General features: G+C 48.3%; 1 protein-coding gene across 1 annotated transcript in view; it reads right to left on the reverse strand.

Annotated features, from left to right (window-relative positions):
* SHROOM3 (shroom family member 3) overlaps positions 1-16960 on the reverse strand; it is a 112783-nt gene that overhangs the window by 33215 nt on the left and 62608 nt on the right. The window contains 3 exon segments of the mRNA XM_023747376.1: positions 3905-4240; positions 4242-6981; positions 11396-11527. Coding sequence (XP_023603144.1) covers positions 3905-4240; positions 4242-6981; positions 11396-11527 — 3208 coding nt within the window.

The following is a 16960-nucleotide window of genomic DNA, read 5'->3' on the forward strand; positions in this document are numbered from 1 at the left end:
CTTGAAGAGAGTATGGGGTTAAAACCTTGCTCCCACTACCTTGGGCAAATTTCTTACCCTTTCTGTGCCTCAGTGCCCTTATCTGTAATATAGGGATAGCAACTCTATCTACCTCTTTGCATAGATGTCAGAATTAATTTCATACTTACAAGGACACTTAGTACAATGACTGGCACATAGTGCACATTTGGTTATTAGTAGCTATTTGTAATTTTACATTTTGTGGAAAGCTGATTCTGTCCTTTATCCACAAGCTGGAATGGTGCTTGTTGAGAGGTGCTGACCATAATTTACAAGCCGCACTCTCCAGAATCCATGCATCAAGCCATTCCCTCAGCGATGAAATGCCTGGCACGCCATCACGTGGTGAATGTGTTACACACCAGAAACAAAGGTCTCTGAAAATACAGCGAGAACCAGAGCAGCCTCTAACTCAGCATCCGGGAAAAAAAATTCCTCACTAGGAATCTTACTTCTTCGCAGGTTTATTTTTATAGTCTCTTCTGTATTTTAGATCTGTGCCGTGAAGAGGTATAAATTTCTGTCTCAGAGGCTGAAATGTTTGAATATTTTTCTGCAGGGCCCAGCTACTTAAGAAAGGTTGTTTTACAAAGTCTCTAAAAAGTAGGAAATAGGCAAGAATTTGTTGTGCCCGTCAGCTCCATCACTAATATCCACTTGTTCCGCAATTACACCTTTGGAATGACCAGGAATGAAAGGAGAGGTAATGGGAGGCGGCGTGTTTCGGACTGGACCACAGCTGGCTGAGGAGAGGCCAGGTCTGCTGAGTATCTGAGTAGGTCTCTGGTTCCAGGTGGTGGCAGCCTTCTGCAGTCATTATTTCAGGCCAAGGAATAATCAATTTCCTAAGCAGAGGAATTTATTTCCATGTTGACCTTATTTTGGAGGCAGAAACTGTCCTTATAAACTTTTGAAAAGGAGCTGAATCCTTGTCCAAAGCTTGTAAAATCTTGCTCTATTAGCATCTGGCTGGCAGGACGGAACAAGTAACATTTGTTCAGGATGCCGAAGACTGAGCCAGCACCAGAAGAGACTCCATATTTTGGGTTTAACTCGGATGGTCTCTACAGCAAGCATGTCGTTATTTAAACGAGGCATGTGGCCTGCCGGCCGCGAGTTTGACATGCTTGCTCTGGGTCACTTAATTTCATGGAGTTCTCTGAAGCTGAGATCAGAAAAATTCTTAACGCCCTCACCAATTCTTAATGATAAAGTTCTTGGAATTTTTTAAAATAAAAGAATGTAACATTTTGAAATAACCACAATAATTACGTGGTGAGACTACTTCTGCTTTGTTTTTAACTAGCTCTACAAATAAGGTATGAAGAAAATGGATCAGATCCTGCCATGACCAGGTCCCAGGGCAGGCAAGATCTGGCTGATGGAAGAAGGAACCTCAAGAACAGTCTTGGCACAATTACAATCTGGGGGATGGTAACCTATTTGCAGAATTTGTAGGAGCAAAACAGCACAGATAAAATATTTAATTTTGAAACAGTTTCCTCCTCTGGTGTCATAGTCCCCAAATTAAATATTATCTAAATATGGTACTCTATTGAACAGGGTGCCTAAATAACGTTCTGTATTTAGTTGTCTTTCTAGAAAGCTTTTCAAATAATATAAAGTATGTAACTGGGTTTGTAGGAATCTACAGCACCTATGTTTTAGCTCTATTTTCCACTTTACCAGGTTTGAGAAGTATTTGTGGAGGGAAGGCAAAGTAACATTCATATCTAACTGATTCCCCAAGAGAGGATGATGACATCTAGTGGTGGCTAAAAAAACCAAAACAAAACAAACCAGAAGAGGATCCAGTTTTTGCCTGAACGTTCTGTTTTCTTTAAAACATGTGGAGCAAAATGAAGAAAATGTTTGTTCTGTAGCTATGCACTGAATGACTGAAGCCCATCAAACTAGCTGCAACTGAATGTTACATATAAGGATTTAAAAGTGCTTTAGTGCCCTGGCTGGATAGCTCAGTTGGTTAGAGCAGTGGTTGGCAAACTGTGGCTCACGAGCCACATGCGGCTCTTTGGCCCCTTGAGTGTGGCTCTTCCTAAGCCTTAGGAGTACCCTAATTAAGTTAATAACAATGTACCTACCTATATAGTTTAAGTTTAAAAAATTTGGCTCTCAAAAGAAATTTCAATTGTTGTACTGTTGATATTTGGCTCTGTTGACTAATGAGTTTGCCGACCACTGGGTTAGAGCATTGTCCCAATAAGCCAAGGTGGCAGGTTTGATCCCCAGTCAGGGCACCTAACAAGAAACAACTATTGAATGCATAAATAAGTGGAACAACAAACCAAAGTTTCTCTCATATCAATAAAAATAAATAAATTTTAAGAAGTGTTTTAGTGGTAGGATGAGGAGTGGAAATTAGCTTAGTTCATTCTGAAGGGGAGGAAAATGGTTAGCGAAGTCTTATAGAGCAGCGGTTCTCAACCTGTGGGTCGCGACCCCTTTGGGGGTCGAACAACCCTTTCACAGGGGTCGCCTAAGACCATCAGAAAACACATATATAATTACATATTGTTTTTGTGATTAGTCACTATGCTTTAATTATGTTCAATTTGTAACAATGAAATTGGGGGTCACCACAACATGAGGAACTGTATTAAAGGGTCGCAGCATTAGGAAGGTTGAGAAGCACTGTTATAGAGGATCGCCTCTATAGATTTGTGTGTGCTTGAGTTTATACTGGAGAGAAAGTATTTCTGAATATTCCTGAACAGGAAATACCTGGGAGGGCACAGTATTTCTGCGCAGAAGGCTGCGTGTATGTGCGTTTCAGAAGCAGTGCTGTAAACATACTTCTCAGGCAGTCATGACTGAATCTTTCTTTGTCTGAAGTGGTTTCCTCCAAATACTGCCTCCCACACACAACCCCCAATCCTTGACTTCTCTGCCAGGAAAAACAGAATCTGAGAGGGGGAATGGAGGGATGGTCTCCTCTGTGCTAACATATATGTGAATTCCTATCTCCTTAGGTGGAAAGGGAGCCATGAGGGAGGCCATTGATAGGCAGTGGAATGTGGAGCTTGAGGAGGGGCTAAGAATTAGGGAAATTCATAGACGCCTGGGAGTCAGAGTGCTCAGGTCTATTTATAGCTCTGCCTGAAATTTCCCCTGGAAAGCTCTTCACAATCTTTGCATAGTTTAGAGCCTTTATTAGAAAATCCTTTTATCTGAGAATTGAAATGTCTGGGATTCATTCTCCTTCCTCACCAGGATAGTGCACAGAGAGCGCTCAGATGTGAGTCAGAGAAGCAGGGCTTTGATATGGATAATATACTCTACTGCACAGGATTATTGTGAGGATTAATGAGATAAATGTAAAGCATACTTATCTGAGGGCCTGGCACTCAATAACCTTTTAAAGTCAATAATTCTATTTTGCAAATGCAGAAGTCCAACAGAAACATAGAGGGTGCAAAGCTAAAATATTTAAAACCCGAGACAGCCTCTATTCCTTGAATTAAAAAAAACAACAAAAAAGATAATCCCTAACTTTTCCTAACCACACACTCTTGCACTGAGAGGTGAGTGACCTCCTAAAATGAATTATATATAATATGTATTCAATATATCTATACACACATACATACATATATACATATATACACACACACAAACATATAAAGATATCTACGTAAGATTTATGTATCTATTTAAGAAATCTATACAACGACACGAATATCCACATTTATCTTTGTCTCTGTAAGGCTATCAGATGGGGCAGAGAAAGAAATGATCTCTTGAAAAGAAAGGCTACTCTTCTGCATGTAAAAGGAGCACTGAAGGGGGAAGGACGGGGTAGAGGAGAAGTAATGCAGCTTCCGGGGCCCAAAGGACGTGCCCAGGGTCTGCTGGCAGCACCTACCTGGATTTTCTGGTGGGTGGTGGGAGATGACCGCGACCTCACGTGGACAGGGACCGCCAGGAAATCCGAGCGCTCCAGCAGGTCCTCGGCGGACATGGACTTCCCGGCCCTCCCGGCCGCGGCCCCCCACGAGGAGGGCTCCCCAGGGGTCCTGTCCATCTTCTGGTTGCCGTTTGGCCCACCCGGCAGCTCCCTCTGGGCTGGGTCCCCGCGTCGCCTTTCTCCCAGGAGGCGGCCGCCCGCGAAGGAGCTGCTGCGATCTCGGGCCCCACGCGGGGGCTCCAGCAGGAGGGCGGCCTCCCTGCGGGGCTGCAGGCTGGGCTCCCGCAGGGACCCGCAAGGAACAGAGGCTGGCGGTGAGGCCGGGCTGCAGGTAGGTGCCGGGCGCGCGCTCCTGCACCCCCGGCTCCGGGAGGCCGCCCCCCGCGGCGGGGCCGGGCCGCTTGCCCGTCTTGCGCTGCACGTAGTCGGCCAGGGCGCTCTGCTGGAACTGCTTCAGCTCCGGCCCCGACAGGCTGAGCGTGGAGCAGGCCTTGCCGTCCCGCTCGAAGATGCGGCGCCGGTCGGCCACCGTGCTCTCCGGGAAACGCAGCGCCGCCCGAGGCGGGCCCAGGGGCGCGGGCTCGGCCTCCTCCGAGACCCCCACCTCGTTCATCTTCTCGGGCTCCGAGTAGGAGCGCTTCTTCTGCTCGGGGTCCAGGCGCCGGCGGGGCCCCCTCCGGGCCACAGGGGGCGCGGGCCGGTCGCCCTTGGCGGGGGTCACGCTGTGCCGCTCCCGTGGGGTGTGCGGGGAGGCGGACACCGGGGCCTCCGGACTCCGCAGCCCCACGTGGGCCGAGGCTGGTCGCGGGCGCCAGGGCCGGGAAGCCCCCGCCGTCCCGGGCTCCAGGTCCCGGCGGCGGAAGGAGGTGGCCCCCAGCACGCGCGACTGTGCGTCCTTGATGCTGTTCCTGTAGGCGCGGCTGAAGGGGGCGTCCAGCACCGGCGACTCGGGGGTGCCCGGCCTGGGGTCCCGCCACCGGGCGTCCTCCTCGGCCTCGCTGAAGAGCTGGAAGGTGCTCTGGCTGCGGAGCAGCTGGGTGTCCCGCCTCGGGGGCTCGCTGCCTCGGAGCCGGGCGCCCCGGCTGCCCTCGGCGCCCCTCTTCACCTGCTGACCACACGGCTGCCAGGAAACGTCTTCCAGCTTCGGGTCCCCGTTGCCTAGGGGTTCCGTGGGCTCGGAAAAGCGGATATTGGCGTTTGTCTCCTGGAAGTCGTTCCTGGAAGCCGGGGCCATCCTGCTGGGCCGGTAGGTGCAGCCATTCACGGAGCTGCCCACGCTCGGGGGCCGCTGGCGCCCTTGCTCGCGCTGCTCGATCTTGGAGACCTTCTCCAGCACCGAGCAGTGGGGCTGCCCGTACTGGAAGCCGGGCAGGGCCGAGGTGCTGCTGGAGCTGAGCCGCCTCCGGCCCAGGCTGGACGGGTGGGGCGGGGAGGGCGGCTCCTCCGGCCTCGCCTCGGAAAGGGAGACAGAGGTCACTGCGCTGGCTTTGCCCTCGGGCCGTGGGTAGGAAACCGGCCTGTCCGGATGGCTCCGGTGATCGGGAACCACTTTCCTTCCAGGGCCCTCTGCCTTGGGGCTGCCTCCTACCTCCAGGCTGCTCTGCCTTCTTAGACTCTCGGGAATGTTCTGAAGGGAGGAGAAGGCCGACTTGGTCTTGCCAAAGTTGCTAGACGGGCTCTGGCTTGGGCCTTCTCGCTCCAGCCCCTGCTGGAGGTTGGCATTGTGGTCTTCTTGGGAATCACCCTCCCAGAGCTCGGTGGGCCTGGAGGGCCTCTTGCCGTCGCCCACCTGCCAGGCCTGAGGCTGAGGGGGCTGGATGCGGTGGCAGGTGGGAGCCGGTGTGCCGCTGTGGGGGCTCTTTCTCTCGCTGGGATGTGGGCTGCTGCCCTGGAGAGGTGTGAGGCGCTTCTTCGGGGAGGTGTCCTTCACATTTTCAGGCGCCAAAGGGAAATGCACTTTGAGGGGGGCACATCTGACCGGAGTTTCAGGTGTTCTCTCTCCTGGGGACAGAGATTCATGCTCTCGGGGTTGACAGAAGGCAAACGCAGGTCTGCTAGATCCATTCTGGTTTCCATTCTCATCAAGGGTAGCTGTCTTGTCACCGGCTCCCGGAGTCGTATAGCCACTCTCCTTGGCCAGGGCAGGGTAGAGCGTGCCGTTACTGCTCGCGGAGGGCTGAGGCACCTGGGCAAAGTGTGGCTCCAGGGATGGTACCGGGTAGATGCCAGTCGGCAGCAGAGGTTGGCCAGGCTGGGCCTTCTGGGGATACTGATGCTTGGGCTTCACCGGCGGGCTGCTCTCTGGACTCTTCTCCAGCACGGTATGCAGCTGTTCCTCCACGAAGGGAGACTTCAGGGCGCCCGCAGAGTTTGTCTGAGGCCGGCAGAACCGTTTCTGGTCAAGGCTAGACCACGAGCTGGGCCGCTCTCTGTGCCGAAAGGCTGCGTAACTGTCACTCCGAGCGGGGGGCAGCGGTGCGCCCACTTTCGGAGGCAGGTTGTCAAGGGCGGTCTCCAAGGAACTGGGACCCTGCTGGCTCCAGGAGGGGGGCGGCCCTCTCCGGCCCCGAGGACCTTGATGCCCTTTGTCACAGCCCTGACCGTCTGCTGAGGCCTGGGCCTCCCTCCCCGGGAGAAGCAGGGCTGACGAGTTCACCTCGAACTCGGCGGAGACGCCCCTCTGGGGGTCATAGACGGTCTTGACATAGCGAATGTCTGCCTGCCTCATCCCGTCTAGGAGGCCACCTTGAGCAGAAGTGTCCATGGAGCCCGACCGCTCCCGGCCCGGGACGCCAGGGGGTGGGTACTCTAGGATGCTGGAGCTGGTGGAGAAGGAGCTGTAAGCCGAGTCTCTCTTGTTATGGAGGTGGCCGAGCTGGTCGATGCTGCTGGTGGACTTGGCAGGGGAAAGAAGGTGGCAGGCGGGGTATCCCCCACTGGGCTCCAGGCTCTCCATGCTCCCCTGGGAGCTGCACTGGTCAGGGCTCCGCCTCAGATAAGCATGGTCATAGTTGGAGAGGTCACTGGTAGAGGAGCTGGAAGGAAGGAAGACAAAGCAGTCAGCACCACTGAGCTGTTATCACTTAGGGTTCAGGCACAGGACACAGCTTATAAATGTACTCTGGCGCACGATGTTTGGTTTTTGGAAGGGTGGGTGAAAAGAGCCATATTTGGCTTCCCTCTGCCTCTCTGTGCGCCGCTACTAGGAGTAATTGCCCAACACTGTAACTCGTGTGTGCTTCTAATCCAGGGGTGGGCAAACTTTTTGACTCGAGGGCCACAATGGGTTCTTAAACTGGACCGGAGGGCCGGAACAAAAGCATGGATGGAGTGTTTGTGTGAACTAATATAAATTCAAAGTAAACATCATTACATAAAAGGGTACGGTCTTTTTTTTTTTAGTTTTATTCATGGCCCGCGGGCCGTAGTTTGCCCACGGCTGTTCTAATCAATCACCCAGGCTTGCAAGGGGAGGAACGGGGAGCACGGAAGAAGCCATGTAGCCTTCAGGCACAGGCGGCACACTCACGTGATTTGCCATGTGCTGGAAATGACGGTGTGTGCCAAGAAATGAGAGAGGTGGGGAGGAAAGAGGAGAGGAAGAGGAGGAAGAGTGAGTGACACTGAAATTTTGTGTCTCTTGGGGCTATTTGTGGGAAGAAGGGGAATGCTTAGAGACCAGGCAAGTGAATGGGTGAGGGAGACTGTGCATACATGTATATGTTTTTAGTTAATATCTTTCCTTTTTATGGCATTGAAGGCCTTCCACCCTGGCAACCTTCCTGGAATCTCAATTGTACTGGAGACTATTTGTTTGTGATGAGAAAGCTAAACACACAGCTGAATGAGAGAAATTAGTCAGAAAAAGCGGATGGGACAGGGAAGGAGAGGGAAGCTTAATCATGAAGCCCATCACCTATGGGTGACCTCCCAAAGGCCGAGCTCAGCCTCTCATACGCGCAGGAGGTAAGACCTCATCTGTGAGCTCCTCCTCCAGGTGGTTTTCAGAGCCTCCCTGGGGAAGGGGAGATGACTCTCAATCCTGGCACTGCACACCCTAGAAAGCTGCCTCAAAACAGAATTCCTTATAATTAGCTTTAATTATAAACTTAGAATATTCTTTACCCAGCAAGTTGGGGGCGGGAGGGCATACAGGAAGGAGTAAGTGGTTCAAAAATCAAACAGCAGTCTCCATGGTTCAAATGTCTGTGACTCACGATTCTCTAAAGAAGGGAAAATCACTAGGAGCTCTTGCCTAAGAGTTTCCACTTTTACATGCCTAAGAGTTTACACTATTAAAGTTCACGGAGCTATTATTATATTTCTAGGTCTCATGTAAGTAAATATGGTGTCTTGGTTGGTTGAATATGTAATGATGCATAATGGCTGGACTGTCTCCAGAGTATATGGCGAGAGTCTAGAAGAACCATATTCTGAGTCAAAACTGGTGCTGGAATTTAAGGAAAAGAAAACTATATTTTTAGCGACTAACCTTAAGAATGTAACTTTTCTTTAAAAAAAATGTTTTTATGTTTTTAGAGAGAGAGGAAAACATTGACCAGCTGCCTCCTGCAGGCACCCTACTTGGGATCAAACCTGCCACCTGAGCTTGTGTCCTGACCGGGAATCAAACTGGGGACCTTTAGGTTCATGGGATAATGCTCAACCACTGAGCCGCTCCAGCCGGGCCAAGGTGGCACTCTGAATAGTGGGTAAGAAGAACCTGGAATGAAGGTCTTCAGTCCTACACAGAGAGCCTTACCCTCAAGATGAAATGTGTCAAAGTTCTTACTGTGGTCTGGCTACCTCATTTTCTATTGCTTTCCTTCTTGCTCACGGCACTTCAGCATGATGGCTTCCTTACTAACTGAAATCCGTGCCGTGAAATATAGCCCATCTCAGGTCTCAACGGCCTTTGTACTCACTGTCCCACCACATAAAACGCTCCTTACCTGGCTCACTCCTTCCTTTATTTGTCTCTGCACCAGAGAACATCTGGAACTCACTATCTAAAGAGCACATCTTCTCTCCTTACTCCCTGTAACTCTGCTTTATTTTCTTCATAGCACTTACCATACTTGACATGTTGCATTCTCTATTTTGGGGACTGGACTAAGAGACTCGTTTAAAAAGTTTTTATTGATTTCAGGGAGAGGAAGAGATAGAAACATTGAACAGAGAGAGACATCAATTGGCTGCCTTCTGTACACCCCCTACTGGGGATGGAGCTTGCAACCTGGGCATGTGCCCTGATCGGGAATCGAACCGGTGACCTCCTGTATGGGACACGCTCAACCAAGTGAGCCACACCAGCTGGGCTGGACTTTTCAAGGCCTCTTCTAAAGTACTTTAATACTTTGGGACCATTGTGTGAGAGTTCTGTAGGACAGCGAAAAGACAGTGACAAAGGTCTGACAGAGAGCAGCAGAAATACAATTTCAGTGAAATCCAAGCCAGTTTGCAGACAGTTAAGTCTTCAATCTCTTTGTATTTCTCCCTCATTCTCTCCTCACGCCTGCTTCTCCCCCTTCCTTGAGCTCCCTCATTCTCCTGCTTCTTAATGAGAAACAGATGCATAAACTTAGGACTGAGATTGGGTTTCTGGAACTAAAGGAAGGCTGTCAGAGGGACGCCGACAGATTGATTCAGCACATGAGACCACTAGATGCCACTGTGCTCCTCAGAAAGGCACCTGGAGCGCTCCTCCAGGACAGCGGCCACTGTCGACCCTCTGAGCAGAACTCAGTTTTGGGGTGAAGCCTCTGCCAGAGCAGCAAGCCGGAGACATGGAATGACACGAATCATGGACGATCTGTGCTGGGGTGGCAGAGAATCCACACGTCCGTCACAATGTGGTAATCTGAGCTTTCCTTTCTCCCTTTGTACCCCACACAGTGCTTTTGGGCTGACAGTCAAGTGTCAGGGGAAGCAGGGTGGTAGATACAGTAAGAGCAGATCCACCTGCCTAAACCCCTCCGGAGGGTGGAGTGGGGAGGAGGAAAGCAGGGGAAGCAGGGTGGTAGGTACAGTAAGAGCAGATCCACCTGCCTAAACCCCTCCGGAGGGTGGGGTGGGGAGGAGGAAACAGATGGAGAAGCGCAGCCTTCACCAGTTGCAGTAGTCTTATCTCTGCCTTTGGGCCGGCATGTTTTTAGGTTGCAGCGTGATTTCAGATTCAGGGGCCTCTTAACGTTAGGGGTTAGGAGGCTCCAAAGAGCCCACTGTTTAGGGTAATCTGTCAATACACACTTGCATTTTATAAGTGCGTGCTGGGTTATGCCATTAACTTTGAAGTTCATCACCAGGTTTCACTGTGCCTTGGAGAAGTCTTCAGCCTAATTATTATACTAATTGTCATCAGGAACTACACCAAATGCTTTACATGTTGTTTTGTTTAATCTTCACTATGGCCCATTGAGAGATACAGTATAAATTTCATTTTACAGATGAGGAGACCAGGATCAAAGAGGTTACACAACTTGCTCAGGCTCATGCAGTAGGTGAAGTTGAGATTTAAGCCTATGTCTGACTTAGCATTATGCTGTCCCTCCTCAACACTGTTAGCCCCAAACAGCTAACCTTCTGAAGGCCTTCAACCCTGCATGCCCAACAAGCAAAACCACTGTGGGGGTGGGGCTCTGTTCTCTGAGCACAGATGGCTCAGATGGAGAGAATGAATCCCATCAGGATTATCGGGAGGGACTCGGGCAAGTGGGTGTTGGAAACAAGGGTAACCAGGAAATTACCTCTTCCTACGGCCTGAAGCCTTCCCTAATATGCTGGGAGCCATGTCCACCAGTACTAGGTCTAAGATTTGGTTCTTCATCTGACCAGACATGAGTGCTAAGGATTCTGAGTCCTGTCCTTGCCAAATGCATAGCCAGCATCATTAGTTAAGTAATCATTCCAGAAGCCGTCCTCCACTCCCCCACGTCAGAACTTGCATCTCATGTCTATGTAGGAACCATATTCTCTTGACCCTCCAATCTCCCTACCATTACCCTTATCCAGCCCTTCCAAAAAGTAGTCAAGCACCAGAGCCTGGCTTCCTGGGATCAGAAGATGAATTCCAGTCTGTGTGGGTTCCAAGTCTGTAAAAATGCAGGGGAATCCTAACTTAGCAAAAGGACATTAAGTGAGGGAAGAAGTATGTCAGTATTTCTAGTGTAATGAGAAATGTCTGAGAATCAACAGACCCAATAAATATCTCAAATAGCTAGCCAGAGCTCAAAATAATGCTGTCCTTGCTTCACACCACCCCGGCCAAGGAGATCAAGATGAGTGGTACACAGGTTAGGAATTTTAAGAGGATGAGGAAGGTATTGGGGAGGCGGATTGAATACTCAGGATAAATGGAAGAAAGTGTTCTCAAAGCAGAAAAAAATGTTCTTTCGGGGAACAGGACATTTGAAGGAAAGAAACCCCTGGGTCTCCGCTTTGGCCACTTACCTGGAATGGTAGCTTTGGGGCCAAGGAGTGCCAATCGTGCCCTGAGATATTTGCATCATGCTGGCATTGGGTTGGTTCTCCTCAATTTTTGTTGAATGCCAAGAGTGTGGTCGGCCTGCAGGTTCGCTGCGCCTGGGGAGACACAGGAAAGGGACCCCCAATATCAGCGGCATTCTCAGCCGAGTCTCTTCACCAATGTGATTTATGCTTTTGGAAAAAGAATGGTCTCCTTTTCCTCAGAGATTTAAAAAAAATCAAATAAATAGCAGAAAGTAGATGTTACTGCTTATTTATCTTATCATTGTTATTCTCTGCTTTTTAATATTTTAATTTTCATTTTGACAAAATTTCACACTAATATAAAAATGTAGTAAACTTAGTATGAAGAATTCCCACGTAAACCCTAGTGCACTGTTGGTAAGAATGCAAATTAGAACAGCACTAGGGAGAATAGTATGGAGACTCTTCAGATAATTAAAGTTAGAACTACCTAGGAACCCACTTCTGGGTATATATCCAAGGAAATTGAAATCAGGATCTCATAGAGATAGCTGTACTCCCATGTTCATTGCAGCATTATTCATGATAACCAAGGCATGGAAACAACCTAAGTGCCCATCAACAAATGAATGGATTAAAAAAAAAGTGGTACTATATATATTCAATGGATTACTATCCAGCCACGAGAAAGAAGAAAATCCTGCCATTTGCAATAAATTGAATGGACCTAGAGGGCATTATGCTAAGTGCAATAAACCAGAGAAAGATAAATACTGTATGATATCACTTATATGTGAAATCTAAAAAAGTCAATCTCAGAGTGGTGGTTACCAGGTGTTGGGGGAATTTTGGTCAAAGGGTATATATTTCAAGTTAAAAGATGAACAAATTCTGCCCTGGCCAGTGTTGCTCAGTTGGTTGAACATCGTCCTGTGCACCAAAAGGTTGCGGGTTCAATTCCAGACCAGGGCACGTGCCCAGGTTGTGAGCTTAATCCCTGGTAGGGGCTAATGGATGTCTCTCTCCCCTTCTCCCTTCCTTTCTCTCTAAAAATACAAAATCTTTTTTTTTTAAATTAACAAAAAAAATTAACAAGTTCTGGGGATCAAATGTACAGCAAAGTGATTATAACTAATAAGATTGTATCAAATACTTGCAGGCTGCTAAGAGAGATCTTAAATGTTCTCAACACACACACACACACACACACACACACACACACACACACACAAAAATGGTGACTGTGTGATGCGATGGAGGTGGTAGCTAACTCTATGGTGGTAATAATTTTTTTCAATTTATAAATGTATTGAATCAACACGTCGTACATCTTAAACCTGCACAGTGTATCAACTGTATCTCAGTAAAGCTGAGGGAAAGAGAATTCCCACATAACCTTCACCTAGATTTCATACATGTTAACATTTTATGCGATATTAATTTAAAGCACACAAAGTTGCTTTGGTCTTTCGTGGCCTCGGCTTATCAATATATAAAGACAGGAGGAATAATTCTTTCCCAGCTCCCAAGGATAACGCTTCCCGGGGACTCTGAAGTCCTGTCATATAGCCTGAGGCTGGATAAATGCTATTATGTTAATTTCTTAGTAAGAACTACATAAAACCAGCGGCTACCTTGGTGGCAACACTGCTCCAAGTTACATAAACAGTATAAACAACAAGACACTCTCCAACATAGCTTCTCATTTTGAAAGCCAATGACTTCAACTTCTAAACATCCTGCCCTTATAACACCAAGATTAGATGAAGCCAACGGGAAAAAGTGCGTGTCCCTCACTGAAGAATGGATTAGGAAGGAGGATTACACTTCTATAGAAGGTCAGAGTCCGGAGAGTGGCTGTGCTTTATTTTTGGCAGAAAAGTGAGGTGAGTGATCAGGCATTTATTTCACGCTGAAAAGTTCTGACATGTAAGACTGTAGGGGAATTTTTCTGCAGTTTAGAAACACTTAGCAGATCCAGGAATCCACTCTGATATGTTGCAGGTAAAGCTGTATGTCCACATATTACTTTTCTATGAAAAAATACATTGACTTCTGTAATATAAACGAGAAATCATTCCCCTGGTGCCAATAAAACTTCACGTGCTAAGTACATCAGAATAACACCAGCCCAGTGTTAGGAGACGTGGGTGCTCACCCTGAGTTTCTTATTAGCCTGCCACATGACCCAGTGTAAGTCACTTCTCCACCAGAAGCCTTTGTTCCTCTAAAAAATGAAGACATCAATCAAAGAGGCTGGGTTAACCCCATTTTAATCAGAAGTAACATCTAAGATGCGTAAGAAAGACACTGAAGGACTTGCCAAGAGAGAATGATTTCAAAAAACTACATATATTTCAACTCTCTGAAGAAAGGTTATGGTGATAGGAAACTTATTTTGTGTGACACAAGGGATATAGACACATGAGATTTTCAGCAGTCAGTCACTAAATATTTATTGAATTGAAGGAGCCTATAGTCTTAACCACTCTGAGTTTCCTCATCAGTAAAAGTCAGATTGTAACAATCTATTTATAGTGGATTTTTTGTGAGATTAAAAATGAAATAATATACTTGACCTATAGTAAGAGCTCAATAAATGTTGAGAATAATTATCCTCAGTCATTCATTATGATTGAGCTGATGAGGACTAGAGCAGCTAAGGTGACAAGTCAGTCGGAGAGAAGTCAATCAGAGAGATCTACAATGTAGGACTGAAAGGGGAGAAAGAAGCTGAGTGAAGAGAAGAGAGGGGAATGGGCAGGGACTATGGATGGAGGTGAACCAGCCAGCTCTGAGCCCCCAGTAAGATCATGAATAACTATGTGTAACGATGGCAGAGGCTGGTCTGAGACTCACTGGTCACAGCCTGATGGACCCTGGCCATGCTTGGGAGGCAGGGAGCTGCCGGGCAGTGGCTGTGACATCTCGTCAGGGAGGTGATCGCAGGCCAAGAGGGAACAGACCCTGCTCACCTGGAAACCAGGAAAGAAGTAGCTGAGCTAAAGAGAGGAAATAGGATCCAAAACCAAGAGACCAACAACGAAAGCCAATATATTACAATTTTTTCTGTCTCCTGCCCCCATAACTGTAATCCTCATAACAGGTCCCAGGTAACCCAGACCTCAGGTTCAGCACTGCCCCAAAGCTGAATCAGTCCTGTTCTCCGGGGGAGACTCGGGGAGCTCTGGGTTGATGGCTCCGTGTCTTAGCAGTTTGGCATTCTTGCTGTGAGCCCTTGGATGCCAGCTCCTCGAAAACTAGGTTCTTCAACCAGTTTCTCAAAGCCGGCCACCTCCCTGGAACCCCAGCTCCTCACTGACTTAGATTCCTGCTTTATCATCCAGTTCCATCCAGTGTCTGAAATCCCTCTTGGTGCTCCAAGCCTCTCTGGCCCAGATCACAGAACCCAAGTCCCAGAATCAGGGTTCAAACCCATTTACAAATGACTTCAAATGCTCAATTAATGTGACTAGTTATTCACACAGGGAAGAACCCAGGACTTAATGAAAAAATAATGTCTCTTTTTCATGAGGCACCTGGTGACATTTCATGTGGGTCCAAAGGGTCCAAAACACATAGGAGAAGGACAAAGTGCCACCTTCCCGCCCTGTGGTCAGCAGGACCCTCTCTGTAGCAGGCGGCCGGGCCTACGACTAGGAACTGGCCTTGAGGAGCCGACGGACAGACGCAGGTGAAGAGTGAACCAGCCTCGCACCTGAGGGTGATGACACTGAGGGAGCTCTTCAGCGTCATCCCCCAACGGCATGTCCACGCACAGCTAACAGACTGGGGCCGAGCAGCTCTTCCCTCCCAAGGGAAATGGACAGGCCCTGACACATTCCACGAGCGCTACAGAACGAAGATCCCTTTCCGTCGGGGAGACGAAGGGTGAGGTAACGTTTGCTGAGCTCCAGCAGTTCCCCAGAAGCCCTCTGGCCTGAAATCTCAAAGGAGAGAAGCGAAGAGGTGCCCAGACTTGGTTATCAGGTGTTACTCCTCCTTCAGGAAGGATCAGGCCCTTTGGTGAAAGTCCTAAATCAGTCTGAAGTGTAAGGAGAGACTGCACAGCACAAGGAAGGCGAGTGGAGCCGTTTCACCTAGTTCTAGGCCAGTGATGGCGAACCTATGACACGCGTGTCAGAGGTGACACGCAAACTCATTTTTTTGGTTGATTTTTCTTTGTTAAATGGCATTTAAATATATAAGATAAATATCAAAAATATAAGTCTTTGCTTTACTATGGTTGCAAATATCAACAAATTTCTATATGTGACACAGCACCAGAGTTAAGTTAGGGTTTTTCAAAATGCTGACACGCCGAGCTCAAAAGGTTCGCCATCACTGTTCTAGGCCAAGTGAAGAAAATTTCTTTGTGCTTTGAAGACAATAGCAAGGCTTTCTTTTACATGTCAGCTACCCAGATGTTACCTCAGTTTCCTTTCCTTTCATTCAGGGGACATCTATATGACATGTAGACTTTCTGTATGTCAGCCACTCTACTGGCACTGGGGATACAAGGAATAATAAAGTACCATCAGACCCAAACAATTCACAGGATAACAGAAGCAATAACCAAGTAAACGGCTGGAACACAATGTGATTGGTTCGGTAAGAGAGGCCTGAGCAAGATGCTCAGTGAACACAGAGGGGGTGGTACTAACACTGTGGGGTTAGGTCAAGAAGCCTCACTTTTAACCAAATCGCAAGATTTCTCCAGGTGGAAGGGGGCGGGGAGGGGAGGGGGGAGGGAATGGCATCCAGGTAGAAGAAATGGCAGGACAAATGCATAGAAATGTGCAGGCACACAGTACACGCAGCAGAAGCGATGACGATTAAGGGGAAGAGCAAGCAGCAGGAGGTGTAGGAGGGGGCAGACCTTAACATGCCTCTAGAGCAGGGGTGAGGAACCTATTTTCTGCCAAGGGCCATTTGGATATTTATAACATCATTCGAGGGCCATACGAAGTTATCAACTTAAAATTAGCCTGCTTTGTTTGGTCAAACATTTAATTAACTCACCCCTAGTGCCTTGGCAGGGCCAGGCCAAATGATTTTGAGGGCCTTATACGGCCCAAGGGCTGGACATTCCCACCCATACTTTAGAGGGTTTGGACAGTATACCCTGGAAATGGAAGTCACCGATAACATTGGCCAGGGAGGGCATGTTCAAATTTGAGTTCCAGGAAGATATTGCCAATTACAAGGAGGATAAACTTGAGAGAGACACGATTGGCAGCTATTATACTGGCCAGGGTGAGATAATGAGGGCTGGGCACCAAGGAAAGGCAATGAACTTGAAAAGATAACAGATCTCAAAGCCACTGAGGAGGCAAAATGCCCACCCAGCCTAGTGACCACATGGTTGTAGGTGGTGTAGAAGAGAGTATAGTCAAGGAGGAAGGATGGCCTTTATGCTTCTAGAATGATAGTATTATTAACCTAGATAAAGAGCTATTAGATGGGGGGGGGGGCGTAGAGAGAGGGAGAAGGAAGATAGAGTGGGGATATTGACCAGCTCACTCTGGGGCATGCGAATGTCAGGTGCCTTCCCCAGTAGTCAGT

This window comes from Myotis lucifugus, unplaced genomic scaffold (genome assembly GCF_000147115.1).
Source record: "Myotis lucifugus unplaced genomic scaffold, Myoluc2.0 scaffold_856, whole genome shotgun sequence".
Lineage (NCBI taxonomy): Eukaryota > Metazoa > Chordata > Mammalia > Chiroptera > Vespertilionidae > Myotis > Myotis lucifugus.